This window comes from Tachyglossus aculeatus, chromosome X1, assembly GCF_015852505.1.
Source record: "Tachyglossus aculeatus isolate mTacAcu1 chromosome X1, mTacAcu1.pri, whole genome shotgun sequence".
NCBI lineage: Eukaryota > Metazoa > Chordata > Mammalia > Monotremata > Tachyglossidae > Tachyglossus > Tachyglossus aculeatus.
In genome coordinates, this window is record NC_052101.1 from 25,176,703 (window position 1) to 25,193,637 (window position 16,935).

The following is a 16,935-nucleotide window of genomic DNA, read 5'->3' on the forward strand; positions in this document are numbered from 1 at the left end:
TTTACAAAATGGACAGCATCTTATGGGCATAAACCAACTTCCTTATCAATGCTTTTGCTACAACTTTAAAGTTTCAACTCATTTGAGAGGCTTCCTACCCATTCCTATATCTACCCCTCTTTCTGCCCATCTCCGTTGCCCATCTGTGCTGACATACTGTGCCTTACTCATGGAAGAAGGAAAAACTCCCTTCCTGAGCCTGGTTTAATTAGGAAAGGCCTGGAGGGTGATTTACTAGGGGAATTCAGGTCCCGCTGGCAGCTGGGGGATTGGGAGAGAAGAGTATGGACTAAGGGAAAGGTTTTCTGCCTTTAGGTTGTTGACAAAAGCTTTGAGAAGGAAGGCTTTGATTTTAATCATGTGCACTCATACAGGGAGGAAAATGAGGCACCACAACTTCAAAGAAGTTATTCCTGAGGATTTGAGGCGCCTTTAAAAACTGATTTTTCAAGACTATTGAGCATATTTTAAAATTTATCTATGTATATCCCTTGAAAGGTGGATGAATCTCAAAGACTCGATGGGGGATTTTACATGAAAACAGGTCGAAGGGCATCAAAATATTGATCACTATTGGGAATAGACAGAACAATTCACTGCCAACAGACTGTCCCCTCAAGGTCCCAATTGCTAGGGCCATGGCCCTAAATTTGCAAACTGCCTCTCTGCTGCCCAATTGGATGTTTTCTTTAGGGGTAATAAATTCAAGGTGCATGGTTAGCTCTGTTTTGGTTTTCTGAATGTTGGAAGATGGTCAGCGAAATGAACAGCATGGGAAAACCAAAGCTGACCTTTCACCCAACCTCAGGAAGAGCCAAAGGGGACTTTTGAAGCTCATTGCGGTTTGGAGGAAAAGGCAGAGTTTAGGGATCAACAGGAGCGCCCTACAACTTCACCGGGACCAATGCTGATTTCAAGGGCAAGTTTGCCAGTGGTTTGAAATTAACTTCAACAGCCTGTTCACAAAGTCAGACTGTCCACCACAGGGTTAAAATTCCTGCCGGGGGTCTCAAATAAACACCGCCCCTCCCCTCCCCAAATGGAAGTAAAAAGATGCTGACTTTCAGAGATAAAATTAAAAAGCACATGCTTCCAAATCCAGTATACCCAGTTTCAGTTTTCAGTGTATCATCTGGCTAAAAATATTGTGTGCCCCCCACCCCAATTTTGATTTTTGAAAAAAAAGTTGCTATTTTTGAGTTCCCCATGTGCTATCAGGTTACCCATCAGTCCTCTTAAGTGCTTTTGCTGTAATTTGGATGGGATGGTATTGAGAGGCAGAGGGCCGGCATGCAGTGGCAATGGACAGATCCTGCGTGCCGAGCCTGTTCCAGATCTGAAAACAACCCAGGCAGGGCCGAGTGGAGGCTGTTATCTCTTATCGTGGGCTCCTTGCTTTCCTCCAACCTGACCCTGCAGGTTGGGAAATGAGATGGGGATGTTTGCTTTCTGGGAAATGGTGTCCCCTGCACGCCAATGGGCTTTCATGAGCACGTCTCCCTTTCCCAGGCCCTGGCCCTTCTTTGATCAGCAATCTGATTTTTTCAGGGCCAGGTCCTGCCGACGGTGTTCACTTTAGACCTCCAGAGGAGGAAGATCAGAATTTTCCAATTACTGACCCTGTCTCGCCCCAGAGGTTTGGAGAGGCAGCGCTGATGTGGGGAGCTCTCGTGTCCCTGAAGGAACAGCCCATTGCCATGCACAAGAATCACTACGTTTCTACAATTTATGGAAATAAAGCAATATGTGCCTGTTTCGGTGCCTGCCGTTTGCCTACCAATGGTGCAGTGTTCCCCATTCCAGCCCTCTCGGCATTCACATTTCCCATCTTTACAGGTCCCATGCTCTGTGCATCGAGGGTGGCAAATGCGCTGGTCACAGGCCACCCCTGTCCATCCCTCTTCACAGCGACAGGCTCCGCCGATGCAGACGCCGTGAGTGCCACAGTCTACAGAACACACTTCTGGAAGAAAAACAATTATTACAGCTCAACACCACCACTGGGGAAACCTCTGCTGGGGACTCCGCTCCAACCCGGGGCCAGGGCCGGGACGGCAACTCTGCAAGAGTTGTGCCACCAGGGTCCTGACAGCTCTGCCTTGTTTTCCCCGCTACTGGGGATTTTGGTTGCTGCTGCTGCTGCTGCTGAGTCTGCTGCTGCTGCTGCTGCCGCCGGGGACTGCCGCACAAGAATGTCAGCCAAGTGGCACCGCGGGAGCCGGGAACGCCATTGGTGGCGGACAAGGACGGACCAAGCATTGAAGGGACACGTCTTGGTTTTCCTTTACTGCCGGTAGCCAGGAAATCCCTGCTTGGAGTTGTGAACAGAGCAAATCTGACATGGGAGTCAGGCATGGAGGGGAAATCTGGCACACTCCGATGTTGCCTTTACAATGTCTCCAGAGGCCTTCCACCCTGCCCAAACAATCAGTGATAACGACAGTTATCCCAATTATACACTGTGTGTACATAGCGTCTTTCTCAGAGGAGCTCAAAGTCCTTCACAGATGATAGACAGATATTCATTCTGTAGCTTTACAGACCTCTCACTCTGACAAGCACTTTACAGACATCATCTCATTCATCCTCACAACAACCTAGTGAGGGGGGGCAGGGATCGTTATCCCAATTTTACAGAGAGGGAAACGGTGGCTTAGAGAGAAGTTAAGTGACTTGCCCAAGGTCACGCAATCAGAGGTGGAGTTGGGACCAGAACCCAGGTCTCCTGACTCCCAGTCCAGTGCTCTATCCACCAGACTCTGCTTAAAGCTGAAGCCTTAATGAAGCAAGATGGAGAAGACAGCGAGGACTTATAAAACTGACTTTTTTTTGCAGGGGGGGGAATGGAACATTTATTTCCCATTTAGCTCTAACCAAATGTCACAAATATTCCCGTCATGATTATCCTCATAACCTGACAGCTGTCTCACCAACTAGAAGAAAGGGGAAGAATAACATGCTTTTTGCCAGTCCTACATTGGATGGGACCAGTATCAGAAGAGCTTAAACTAACTTTGAACGGTTTCATTTCATGCTACATGTAAGATAAGGAAGCAAAGTATTTGATTTTTTTTTTTTGGCTATTGGAGGATTACAAAGCTTTATAAAAATTATACACACAGCACCCTGAGGGAGCTTCTTTCTGTTTTTATTGGGAGCTCAGTTCCCTTTTTTCAGGACAGAATCACTCTACTTAGTTTACGTGTCCTTTGAGAGTACATAAGAAACCCTATAATGCAAATTGAGACCAACCTCCAGGGTATCCTATCAATTTGTAATAATGGCACTAAAGAGGCACAAGAATAGGCAGAGTTCTAGTGAGTAGCAGGAAACCTGAGTGCAGTTAGGTGAGCATTATGGACTGTAGGAAAATTCCCATTGTTTCCATTTTGAAGCAACAGTTTTCTTTAGTTATGGGATCCAGTACGGGTTGGTCAGAAATCAAGGAGAAGAGTCTTTCAACTTACCGACAGAGCAGTCAGGACCCATCCAGTTGGGATCACAGCTGCAGAGGCCTGTGTCCGCGAGGTAGGTACCATGTCCACTGCACTGATCTGGACACTGGGCTCTTGGAAGTTCACAATTTACACCACCCCAGCCGGGGCTACAGAGGCATTCTCCATTCACACAGACCCCATGGTTGGAACAGGTTGGATCTAAGCAGTCAACTATAAAAAACAAATGAGAAAAAATACATACCATGTTAGCAGCAGTGAAGAAATTATTGTCTTCCCTCACTGTTCACGGGCCCATGGTTTTTAAAGACAGCTCTGCCCAACCAAAACACAAGATTTTGGCTGGAGCAAAGAATTCTGAAAATCCCAGACTGCAAACATGGAACATTCAAGAGGGTTCAGGCTCTCCCTTGGCAGATCAAGGTGATAAAGGAAAGATAAATTTGCTTCATTAAGCAAATTTCCCAACTTATGACATTCTACCATCAGAAAATTTGAGGTGTGTGTAATTTAGATTGATGGGCTCTGAAGATGGAGTCCACAATGGTTCATCCCTTCCCTGCAGCACAACAGAGAAATGACTTCTGAAGTTAAAGGAAAGCCTGGTTCCGGGGGCTTCTGAGTACTGACCTCCCTTTTCACATGCCAGAACCACCAGCCTTCACCCAAGTGCTGGGAAAAGCACCGAGTTCAGAGATCTGGTTCTGAGCACCTGGTCCCATGGGGGTATGGTCGGTGTCACTTCTGTCTCTCAGATTACTCTCCGAATGAATCATTTTGCAATTTCTCATTAGATAAATGATTCCGATGATGTCACTGATTGGGTTGTCTCAACTAATTTCTTGTTTAGTTAATTGCTTTGGGGAATATTACAGCAATTATTACTAGCAATGAGTACGCTTCCCAATACCTGCTCTGTTTAGCTCAAAATCTAAAGGTCAGAAGATTCCCTGAAGTTTATCTGGAAGTCAAATGGTGGAAAAGCCATGTTAGAAACCTCAGTGCTTCTTTGGAATTGTCACATTCTGCACAGTTTGGGCAACTCATCAGTAGCAGGGGTGACACACCCCAGGAGCAGGGCAAGGAGCTCTGCCATACAGTGGACCTGTGAATCTAGGGGCAGCCAGTGAGAGATACAGGAACATGGGCATGCAGGTGCATACACACACACACACACACACACACACACACACACACACACACACTCTCCTTTTGATAATAATGATGGCATTTGTTAAGCACTTACTATGTGCAAAGCCCTGGATCTATTTGCAGCATGCCTGATAGGATCCAGGTGCCTTGTGAGTTAAAAATTGCTAAAAGGTGCATATTCTGTGGATGGATGGGGAGGGATTGTCCCTATCAACACCCCTTCCCCAGCCCCAAGGAAGGTGGGAGGGATAAGCCCTCCTCTCTCCCCCCCTCATCCTGTTCACTTCCACAGAACAAGAGAAACGTTCCAGGGTGTTTCCATTTGGGGCTTGTAGTGAATGGAAGCAAGTGCAGAAGCTGAAATTTAAGAAAGGACATGTTTCATACTGGGTTTGGAACCAGAATCTATCAGGTCCATGATCACTTTTGGGGGCTGAAAAAAGTCCCTTCCTGAAATATGTGCTCCAACCTTGTATTGCATCCATGTGCTTTAAACTTATGCCTCACTGTAAATTAGGCCTGAACAAGTGTGGCAGAACACAGACAGCCAATAATATATCAGGACAATTGGAAATATGTCTTTTTTTTTAAAGGAAGCAATAATAAAAGCCATCTAGAAAGAATGAAAAACTGCTCTTCCAGAAAAAATTAGCCTTCTTTCCTCTGGTCTGAATTATGGACATGCGCAGCGGGAAGAATCTCCCAAGATTCATTCCCTAGAACAGGAATGCCATCAAGAACCCACTCATTCTCTGTAGAATATTAGGCAACTCTTTGGCTCTACAGTTATAGGTAAATATTTTGTCATTTAGTTTGGTCAGAATCATGACTTTGGGAAGAGAAATTTTAATGATCTCTATTCTGTTCTTTTCCATTTGGTTCCAGGATCCAGTGATGGTCTCAGGGCTGTTGCTGGATCTTTAGGGAAGTGGTAGTGGCAATTTGCAAAACTTTATAAGTGGAATCCTTGTTGTGCTTAAAAGGGGCACAGTGGCATTTACTAGTTAAGTAGCATGTGACTTAAAGCTCCAGCCCCCTGGCAGCTAAAATCATTAGAACTCATTTAGTCAGTATCCTCTACAGATTTGACAAAAAAAAGGGACGTGAATGCAATTTTTATCCCTAAAGATAAAAAAGGAGGTCAAGGAGTTTTCCAAACAATATGTACTATAAAGCCCTGAAGACCCATGAATTACACTTAAGAAGTTAAATGTCATTGAAAAATGACTCAACCGTGAAAAAGACATGAAAAACCATGACTGACAAACTAATTGTCTATCTCTCTTGAACAGTCCTCCCCACCCAGAATCATTGAGTGAAACCTGACAAATGAGCCATTTCATTCTTGTGTGGAAATTTGTTAATACAGCACTGGTGTTTATGCAGCAAAAATTGTGGATCACAGATATTGATTTTGGTGCCATTGCCATTTCAGGTAAATTGTTTGAACGATATGACTATGATGAATATCAGAAATAAAAAGCTAACTGGAAGAAAAAAAACTGCTGACCCAGACTTTCTAATTCCATTTCCTATTTTGAAAACGGCATATGAATCACTCTAGCCCATTCTTTTTGGAAGCACAAATCAATTGGGGGGGGGGTGTTCATCCTTTAATAAAAAGTCACGTTCTTTTCCTTGTTTTGTTGCACTACTGACTCATTCCAAAAAATTCAAATCTCTTTGGCTGAGTTGGTACAGCTGTTGAGAAGCCACTTGAAATTCTCCTCATTACTTAGGATTTTGTTCTGTGGTGCACAATATGCACAGGAAGAAAAGGTTTGAAAAACAGCAAAGTCATTGCTTTGACACTTTCCTTTTGCCAAATGATGTGTGCAAAAGGTTGTTTTAACCTTTTTTGTCATGTTATTGGTCCCTTCCAAGTTTTCAGTGAAAGCAGTTTTATCTCCTGCAATCCATTTATCTTCAAGAAACTTAACCTTTCAAGCTTTGTTGATTAAATCAACTACACCCTCCATCCAAATGTCCACTTTCGTTTCAGGATCCAGACTTAGAGTTGAGGCAAGGAGTCATAAAGCGTGCATGCAACTTGAGGGCTGGGATCTTGTTGACTTATTCTATCATACTCTTCCAAGTGCTTATTATACTTTTACATACATTTTATATACACTATACCTATATATTACATTATAGTTGTCATTCATGTTAGAAGAAGATGCCTGTGAGGGTGAAATTCACCAATGAGTGCATATCTGACCAAAAAACATAATGGGATCTCCAGTCCCAGATACTTTGTATGCACAAAAAAGGTAGTCTCTTATTTGCATTGTCATGGATGATACCTGGCATGGTTTTCTCAAGAAGCGCCATCAATTTCTTGAAAGCAATATGTCATGCCAATCTATCCTGGACAACCAACTCCCAGTTTTCGGCTGGGGCACAACATTGGCTGAGGCTTTGCTTTTCTGTATCCTGAGATATTTTCCCAGCACTTTGCTTTGGGTTTCCCAATTTCTGCTCTCCATATATATATATAGCAGTTGGGTCTCCTGCTGTTGTTCACTCTTCTCATGTGCCCTGCCCAGCATAACTGAATTGAGCTGAACATAACTCCTATGCTAGGAGACTGGGTACCTGCCAGAATTTCATTGTTTGTGTTCCTGTACTGCTATTTGATATTGAGGATGACCCATAAATGATGCTGATGGTAGTACTCGAGGAGGTAGATGGGGCACCTGTATGGGGGTCCAGGTCTCACAGACATAGCAAAGGTTGAACAGCATTGCAGTTCTTTAGAACTTTAGTTTGGTCTGGACCTTGATACCACTCTGGCACCACATTCTCACCGAGTCTCCCAAAGGATGCCCTGGCCTTCTTGATTTTGATTTCTACTTCCTTCTCTAACATTGCATCTTTACAGCACTGCCTAAGCAACAGAATTTTGTGAAAACCAATACGAATTTTTGGTTATATGTGTGGATTCCCATACTAAGTCCTTTATTTCCCCTATCTGCCATCTCCTCTGGGTCAAGTATGCACTTGGCTGTGTACCCCTTAATCTCTTTGATAGTCACCCTGGCCCCACAGCACTTACATAACTATCTTATAATCTACTATTTCCCCTATCCATAATCTATTTTAATATTCGTTTCCCCCTGTTGTCTGCAAGCTTCTGGTGGGCAGGGATTGTGTCTATCAACTCTGTTGTGTCTTCCGAAGTGTTTAGTTCAGTGCTCTGCACACAATAAACACTTAGTACATACCATTGATGGATTGACTGATTCATTCATTCATTCAATCGTATTTATTGAGCGCTTACTATGTGCAGAGCACTGTACTAAGCTCTTGGGAAGTACAAGTCGGCAACACAGTGGTAGGAGGAGTAACAGTAGTAGTAGTAAAAGCAATAGTATTTATTAAACAACTACTGTGTGTAGAGCTCTGTACTAAACACTGGGGAAAAAAAATACACAAGTGAGAGCTAGACATGATCCCTGGCCCTCCAGGGGCTCACATCTTAGAATAAAACACAAGGATGGTAAGGATGAGGTGGTTTTGAAAAAAGAGGAAATCTGCATGTGGGTCATATTTCCTTTAACTCCTCAAATGTTCTCTTTGCAACCCTTAAAGCCCATAGGTAGAGAAACAGATGAGAGGGATTTTGGGTTTTTGAGGTTTTATTGGTGGGAACCATATTACTCCTTGTCCCTCTCATACACTGACTACACTGACTCTGCAGGTCTTGAAAAGTTTAGGTAAGAGTACCTAAAGTCTGGAGATTATTTTGCATGAGGCAAATTTCTCCCTTTTCACCTCAAATATTCTCTTTGGAGGCCTGGATGATCTTAGGTAGAGAAATACAAGCAGGAAATTTTTTTTGCATCAAGCCAATTTCTCCCTTTCCAGCTCCTATATTTTGTCTTCAGGTCTTGAAGACCTGTGGTGGACAAATTAATGGGATAATTTCTGCAAGAAGCAAGTTTCTCCTTTTGCACTTCAAATATTCCTCTTTTCAGGCAGTGGGGTAGTGAGATCAATGCAGGAGGTTTTTTTGCAGGAAGCCAATTTCTCCTTTTCCACCTCAAATAATCCTGATTCACTCTCAATTAAAAAGTCTTGAAGGTCTGAAGTGGAGAAATAAAAGTCAGAGAGAGTTTGTATGAAGCAAATTTTTCCCTTTTCAATCTCAAATATTCTCTTTTGACCCCTTTGAAGACCTTAGGGAGAGAAATCACAGCAGCAGATTTTTTGCATGAAGCAAATTGCTCCTTGATTGATTCCCTGTTCTCTACTTTCCCAAGCACTTAGTACATATAGTGCATTGCACCCAGGGGATCAATCAATCAATCAATCAATCAGTGGTATTTATTGAGAGCTACTGGGTGTAGAGCACAGTACTAAATTCTTGGGAGAGTACAATATAACAGAGTCGGCAGACACATTCCCTGCCCACAATGAGCTTACAGCCTAGAGTAGGGCTTGTATGGAATGCTGAATAAATACCTTTTGTACTACTACTATAATACTACTACTACTGTGACTACTCTTACTACAATGCATTGAGAAATGACCTGTAACATAGAATTTAAGGGCAAGGTTCTGTACCTTTGGAACCTTTGGAAGGTCAGTTAAGTGATACTGAGCCAGCCTGCATACTTCTCTGCCACTCTCCACAAACTGGTCCTGGAAGAGGGAGCTACTCCAGTGAGGAGGAATGAATGGCATAATGTCTTAGGGTCCGTTTGGAGCAATTCATGGATAAGTAGAGTACTGACCTCTGAAAATCATCCTGAGGTCAGAACATCCACACAAAGGGAAAATAGATACCCTGCTTCCCAGAAGCTGATACATTTAGGAGATAATGTGGTCTGTGCAATCCTGACCTAGTGGGAAGAGTACCAGACTGAGTCAGGAGACCTGGGTTCTAATCCTGGTTCCATTGCATGCCTGCTGTGTGACCTTGGACAAGTCATTTAGTTTCTCTGTGACTCAGTTAACTCATCTGTAAAATGGGGATCAAATAGCTGTTCTCCCTCACTCTCACACTGTGGGCCCTATGTGGGATGAGGGCTTTGTCTGATCTGACTGCACTGTATCTATGCCAGTGTTTAGTACAGTGCTTGGCACTTAGTAGGAACTTAATTATTATTAGTAGTAATAGTATTATTATGAGAATGAAGGACTGTGTTGAAGAGAGGTGAGACTCCCATTCACCAAGTTCTTTCTTTGAAGTAAATGGGATAAGTGAGCTTGTAAAGGAGGGTGGGTAGAAGTGTAGAGCCTGGCTCTCAGGGCCAGGGAGGGGAGCTTACCCTACTACTATTAGTGTCTTGTTTATGGACAATAAAGGTCGAATAAGTGGCCCTGATTGGCAGTAGCATACTCTGTTCAACAAAGACTCTCCCAAGTGCTTAGTACAGTGCTCTGCACAGTGTAAGTGCTCAATAAATATCAGTGAGTGACTGATAACTGGAGCCATAAATCCAAGGAATGAAGAAGGACAGCTTGGTATAATTCATTTGACTCTGTCTTCGCTACAGCCAGAAGTTGTCACTGGTTGGGCTCGTTCACATCATCATCCCAACAAGAAACGTTCAAATTTCAAAAGAACCAACAATAATGCATTTGACAAGCATGGGCTAGTAGTTCCTGAATCTTGCGTACATTCCAGAGAAAAAGGAGGAGGCTCAGTCCCCTGACTCAGCTTAATCTCTGACCGGATTTAACTGGGCTTGATTCAGTTTGTTAAATCCCCTAATTTCCACCCACACAGGCCTAAGGCTATTTAAATGAATGATACAATGAGCTTTTTAGTATTCGTCAAATTGACACGAGCTTGCTGAACATCCACTTTTCTCTAATTCTACGGATTGTATGTAACCAGAATAATTTGCCCTACATGATGTCTCCAAATGACATGGATACCTGCAGTCTTTCAAGCCTGGCTGCTCTGTAGTTAGATTAATTTTTGCTAAAATATTTTCCCAGCCTCACACGGGCTTCAGATTATTAGGAGCCCGTTGTTGGGAAGGGACCGTCTCTATATGTTGCTGATTTGTACTTCCCAAGTGCTCGGTACAGTGCTCTGCACACAGTTAATGCTCAATAAAAGCGATTGAATGAAGGAATGAATGACAACTTTGGAGATGGGGGAGGGGACTCGTGGTATTATGCTTTGGCCCCTTGAGGTGGTCACCATGTCTTTAAGAGTTTTGAGATCTGGGATTGAAAAGAAAGAAATGGAAAAAGCAAAAGAAAAGAAGGAAGAAAGGGAGACTCGCCCAGTTTCAGCAAAGGTGAAAAGCACACACCACCCTGAATAATCTCCACGAATGTTCTCCAAACAGGACCTGAAGAGATATGCTGCTGAGCTCCCCTGACCCAGGAAAGCTGGAGGGAACTAACTTCTGAAGCCACCTCTCCTCAGCCGCAAAACCGTGGATCCGCCACCTCCAGAATCATTAATGATGGCGATGTCACAGCCCCGAGCCTCCCACCCGCCAAGGACTCAAAAGAGCTTACACACTGGCATTTACCTTCCTCACAGTTCTCTCCTTTGTAGCCAACAGAGCAAACACAGTTTCCTTCGATGCAGGAGCCGTGACCTCCGCAGGAGGGATCGATACACTGACTCATGGGTACATCGCACTCGGGGCCCTTCCAGCCGCTGTAGCACAGGCAGGTTCCTTTAGAGTACTGTCCGTTACCGCTGCAGAGAACCGGGCAGGCAGCTGGGGAAACCAACCACAGAGCACGAGGTTACATAAAAAGCAGGCACCAGAGAGTATCGGTCGGTCAAAAAATCATGATGCCGCTACTTTCTCTTCAGTTATGCCCGCTACGAGTTGAACATTTGACAGCGTACCTTCAGAATACCCACAGAAACATAGGGAACGCAGCCAATTTTTGATGATCAGAGGGCAGGATTTGCTGGCAAATTATCCATGGCCCTCACTTTATCATCCATTTCCCTCCTGCTGCCTCTACTGCTCAGGAGAGGGAGGGGAATGAGCAAAGATAAAGGGAAGGAAATACATACTGGTTCATCTTTCTACAGAGAAGCCGCTCAGGATAAGCTGGTGGGGGAAAGAGGCTGGAATCAAAGGCGACGGCAATTATCTGCGGGATCCTGCCCTTGGGTGTACTCTGCCTCATTGCCACTACCTCCGGACATCAAGAGTTGACTGCCGCCTCGTTGAAACATCCATCAGTCGGATGTTGGACTTTGTGCTTCATCACCTGAAATCTTCTGGTGCCAAATGTTCAAAGCCACCTCCAGTCTGGCTTCTAATTTTATACCTCAAATTTGCGTTGCATTCCAGATACGTTTAGAAATGGATAACTGGACTATCTGAGGAGGTAATTAAGATTTATTATCTGCACTAAAGGGGACTGCAAATCCAGCTACTATTTTAGATTATGTGCACGTGTGCCTGTGCACAGAGTGCCTTTCATGCCCTGTTGGTGTTGGTTCACATGCTCACACAATCTGCATAAACCAAGCACATGCCTGATATGTATCACAAATTATTGATGATTCGTTATTCTCGAGAGGCAGAATTACGGATGAGACTGAAAAGATCATCAATACAACAAAGTGGAAATAAACTACTGGGTTGACCTCCTTATGGGTTACACAGCAGCTGCTTTTAGAAAAAAAAATGGCTTGAACAGCTGTTGTAAAATGAGCCAAGACTAGGATTTAACCACAATAGATTGTAGGACATTTTTAAAACAATGTTTCACAAGATCCTGGCAAATCAATTGGGGCAATTGCCCCGGCTTATTCAGCCACCAGAGGGGCTCATGAGATGGCTCCATGATGGGTTGGCACATTGTGGGCTACCAATCGTTACTCAAGATGGCTGAAAAGGAATGGTTCCTAGCACCTCCAGTTCTGCTGTCTGCATAATTTAAATTACAAAGTCGCCTGGCCTGCCAACTGAGGGTGGCATGGGGGGAGAGGGAGGTGGGACTTTCCACCAGAGCTGATCCCCACTGCAGGGCCGGGAGGGTCTCCAGCCTGGGCTGTGGTGGCGGCTGGGCCTCTCCCAGCAGAGTGTGGAGAGCTGCGACTGTTGTTGTCACCACCCCCGCCACCACCGCAGCAGCAGGGACTGTGGGAGGGGTGGGAGCTGGGACTCTCCCGGTGGGGCATCGAAAGCAGGTACCTCGTCTGCCACCGACACCATCGCTCCCACCGCCGCCTCGCCCAGGACTACTGTGGAAGGGGTAGGAGCTGGGGCTCTTCCAGCTGGGTGCAGAGGGCTGCAGCTGCTGCTCCTATCTGGCATTTTTGGAGAGCTGTCTGGCTTCCTCAGCCACCCCGAACAGTTCACTGGGGGCAGGCCCCAGGCTGCTGCCTGATTGGATCATGTGCTTAGTACAGTGCTTTGCACACACTATGTGCTCAATAAATACAATTATTATTATCCTAGGACTGACTGGCAGATATCAATCCCAGGGGAGGCAGTGCCATACTGGGTCAAAGTTCAACCCCTTTGACTTGGGATTGGTATAACTGATAGGACACTTAGATAAATCTGTAAGTCAACCAAACACCTCTTGTACAAATCACACCCCCGTCACAAACCCCATAAGGCTAAAGACTAAGGTTACTGAATACTGTAAACCAGACCTTGATACTTCATTCTTGCTTCAGTAATAAAGCAAATTGACGATGATGATGATAACAGATGAAAAACAGTAATGATGATAATACCGTAAATGTATACACCATTTTGAGTCTCCAAAGTGCTTTCTCATTATTTATCTCATTTTTGTTTTCAAAACATTTCTGTGATGTATGGAAAGGCCAGTATCAGTATCCCCATTTCATATATGAGGAGGCTGAGGAAAAGAGAGTTTAAATGATGTGCCCAAGTCAGAGACAGAGCTGGAACTAGAACCCAGACCCATGTTCTTTACTAGCTCCCGCTCTCACAAGGAAACCAAAAAAGCAAAACCATGAAATAATATAATGGGAAAATCATTTGGTCTGAAATCTCTTGGTGATCACTGACTTGCTTGAAGATTTTACTTTTCTTCTTTTTTTAAAAAATGATATTTGTTAAACACTTACTAGGTGTCAGACACTGTAAGCCAATCAGGTTGGACACAAGCTAGTGAGGTTAGCCAACAAGCTAATCAGGTTGGACACAGTCCATGTCCCATATTGGGCTCACAGTCTTAATCCTCACTTTACCAGTGAGATAGCTGAGGCACAGAGAAGTTAAATGACTTGCCCAAGGTCACACAGCAGATAAATGGGGGTGCCAAGATTAGAACCTGGGTCCTCTGATTCCCACCTTTTTCAGGGAAGTACAAGAAGGGATATTTTTACGTGACTTGGGCTAAAAACTGTTAAAAGGAAAAACACAAAGCTGAGTGAGGTCTGACAATTCTGTTGAAATATCAGGGCCAAGGTGGAAGTAGCAGGTGGGCAACATGCTACAGTGACAGTTTCCAAATTGTACACTTCAGGCCTGTTGCTGAGGTCCTTCTGTAGGAGGGCCTCCAACAGATGGTAGTCAAAGTTTTGCCTACATGGAAACAGTAGGACAGGGCCCTTATTTCCAAAAACTGCCAGAGTCTTTGGGAAAATAAGTGGATGCATAAGTACTGTCTTTATTGATGGGGGAAAATACAATCCAAAGCTTTTTTTGGTTAATAATGAAACTGCTCTCTTTCCTGAGGTAAGAATGGCCACGACAAGGCTATTTTTGAAATCCAGTGCCCAGAAAGTCAAACCAAAAATATGACCTACTTAAATTACCCAGCAGCAATGGAAAAGAGCCAGGACTGAAAGTTCTTCAAGGACTGAACATGTTCTCCATTTAAAAATATGGTCCCATAAAGTCTCTTAAGAAATAACCTGCAGGCAAGGTGGGTGAGTGCAGTTAAAAATGCACCATGGAAAGCTGTGCATTCTCTTGGCTCTGTTTGTGACACACAGAAAAAACAAGATGGGCTAATGAGGTGAGTGAAGTTCTCCAGTAATCCATTCGCAACTGGGGCAAACAAAGTGCAGACAGTTGCAGAATGAACGCCTCACCAATGATCCCAGGGCCAATTTATACCTGGGAACATCATCTGTAGGGGATAATTAACTTATTCCCCAGCAAAACATAAGCAAGAGCTAGACAATAGCTGAAACAAAGTTTCTCTTTCTTCCTGAGGTTAAAACGAAGAGGTGGGTTCTTAAAATAAAACATATGTCTTGTAATGTAAAGTTATTATCAGTATCAATAATTTCATATCACACACAGATTAAAACTGGTGGATTTAGAAACCACACCCTAGTTGATGAGAGGAAAATCCAATATGCTGCCCTTTGAGGAAAATTGCCAAGATGAAAAAATCACTGGTAGTTTTCTATTAGCACATTAGACTTTTCTTCTTCCTGAGATGTCTGCACGTAGCAGGAGGTGGAAAGAGGATCAAATCTACTGGGAGAATATGGAGATGTTTTATATTCTTGTTCCTCTTTCTCTCGATCACAGGGGAAAAACATGTTGTAGTTTTCTACTCAAAATCAATTAAGATGTTTGAACAAAGTGGCAATTTCTGTTTTACTAAATCTAGTAAATGACAGTTCTAAGAGTTGTGCTGGAAGAAAAAAAAATTACTACTGCACCTAACTTCTGACATGTTAATGGGCTGATGACAAAAATGACACAATTTTGACTCACCTAAATAGCATCAAGCTCATATTTATGATCAGTCTGGAGTTTTTGTATAGTCCCTTTATCACTAACAGGGACTCTTAGCTGATGAGAGGGATTATCTGTGTTACATAAACGATGGGAAGCAACAACCAAAGCACCTGTGCTCCCTGTCTGAAGTAAAACAAGCTGGCCACTTGTAGCATGCCACAAATTGGAAAGGCTTGGAAGAGAGGTCTAAGAACTTTGAAATGGGTTAGTAACAAAAGCATTTTAGAGGCCAAGTCTCAATCAATAACGGCATAAGAACTCACGGAAAACTTACAAATAGAATTTAAAAGAGAGATCTTTCATCCTCATTGTACTTAGCCATCAAGACCTAAGTTCCACATCCAATAATTCCTAAAATTCAGTAAGAGCAGCAGGGAACAAAGATCCCTGGAACCATAGTGGGGAGGGAGGAAGAGCAGTGTGGTCTAGTGGAAAAAGGATGCACCTGGGAGTTCTTATCCCGGACCCCCCATGATCTGGTGTGTGACCATGGGCAAGTCACTTAACTTCTCTGTGTCTCAGTTTCCTCACCTTTAAAATGGAGATTCAATACCTGTTCTCCTTCCTACTAGAATGTGAGCTCCATGAGGGACAGGGACTGCAGCCAACCTAGTTAACTTCTATCTTTCTGAGCTCTTAGAACCATACTTGACATAAAAAAGTGCTTAGAAATACGAAATAACAATAATAATAATATTTCAAATGCTCATGGGCATTCTAGTCCTAGGATGTCAAAGCCAAAAAGCAATATACTCAGTCAATCGCATTTACTGAGCACTTACTGTGTGCAGAGCACAGCATGGCTTCGTGGAAAAAGCACGGGCTTGGGAGTCAGAGGTCATGGGTTCTAATTCCAGCTCTACCACTTGTCAGCTGTGTGACTTGGGGTCAGTCACTTAACTTCTCTATGCCTCAGTTACCTCATCTGTAAAATGGGGATTAAGACTGGGAGCCCCACGTGGGACAACCTGATTACTCAAGAACACTGCTTGGCACATAGTAAGCACTTAACAAATGCCACCATTAGTATTATTACTATTACTGAATGCCTGGGAGAGTAGAATATAACAGCAACCAGACAACACATTCCCTGTCCAGAACAGGCTTAGAGTCTAGAGAGCTACAGTCTAAAGAACGAGGTACGGTCAGGAGTCTACACTCATGACTAAGACTGAATGCTGTACTTCTGGATAGTATGCTTATTCCAAAAGCATAGTGGGATATTCTGAGGGGAAACAAAGTCTCATCTCCATTTTACCCATGACTCAGTGGGCTCTTAGGTTTTCGGTAACAGGTCACATAGGTTCTCGGCACCTCAGTTTCCACGTATTTTCAACAGGTCACAGTAGTTCTGACCTACCCTGCAGGGAATGAGGGCCAGTGGCAAGAACTGTAAGTTCGTTGTGAACAGGGAACATGTCTATCAACTCTGTTACATTGTACTCTCCCAAGTACTGAGAACAATTCTCTACACACAATAAGCACTCCATAAATATGACTGATAGATTGAAACTGATACTATGGGAGTAAAAGTCCTTATTAAATTTAAACAAAAGAATCCCTACCTCTACCCAGAAACAGAGATCATTCCATCCGCTCTGAATATTATTCTCATATCCAGCGCTTAGAACAGTGCTTTGCACATAGTAAGC

At 43.7% G+C, this 16,935-nt stretch overlaps 1 protein-coding gene across 4 annotated transcripts in view; it reads right to left on the bottom strand.

Moving 5' to 3' along the window:
* TENM2 (teneurin transmembrane protein 2) overlaps positions 1-16,935 on the bottom strand; it is a 921,151-nt gene that overhangs the window by 117,045 nt on the left and 787,171 nt on the right. For 3 of the 4 annotated variants that reach the window (XM_038772467.1, XM_038772466.1, XM_038772469.1), the window contains 3 exons: positions 11,105-11,299; positions 3,468-3,668; positions 1,778-1,963 (listed from right to left, as the gene is read on the bottom strand). In XM_038772467.1, coding sequence (XP_038628395.1) covers positions 1,778-1,963; positions 3,468-3,668; positions 11,105-11,299 — 582 coding nt within the window. The remainder of the gene's footprint in view (positions 1-1,777; positions 1,964-3,467; positions 3,669-11,104; positions 11,300-16,935) is intronic. The other variant, XM_038772468.1, reaches the window with a different exon arrangement.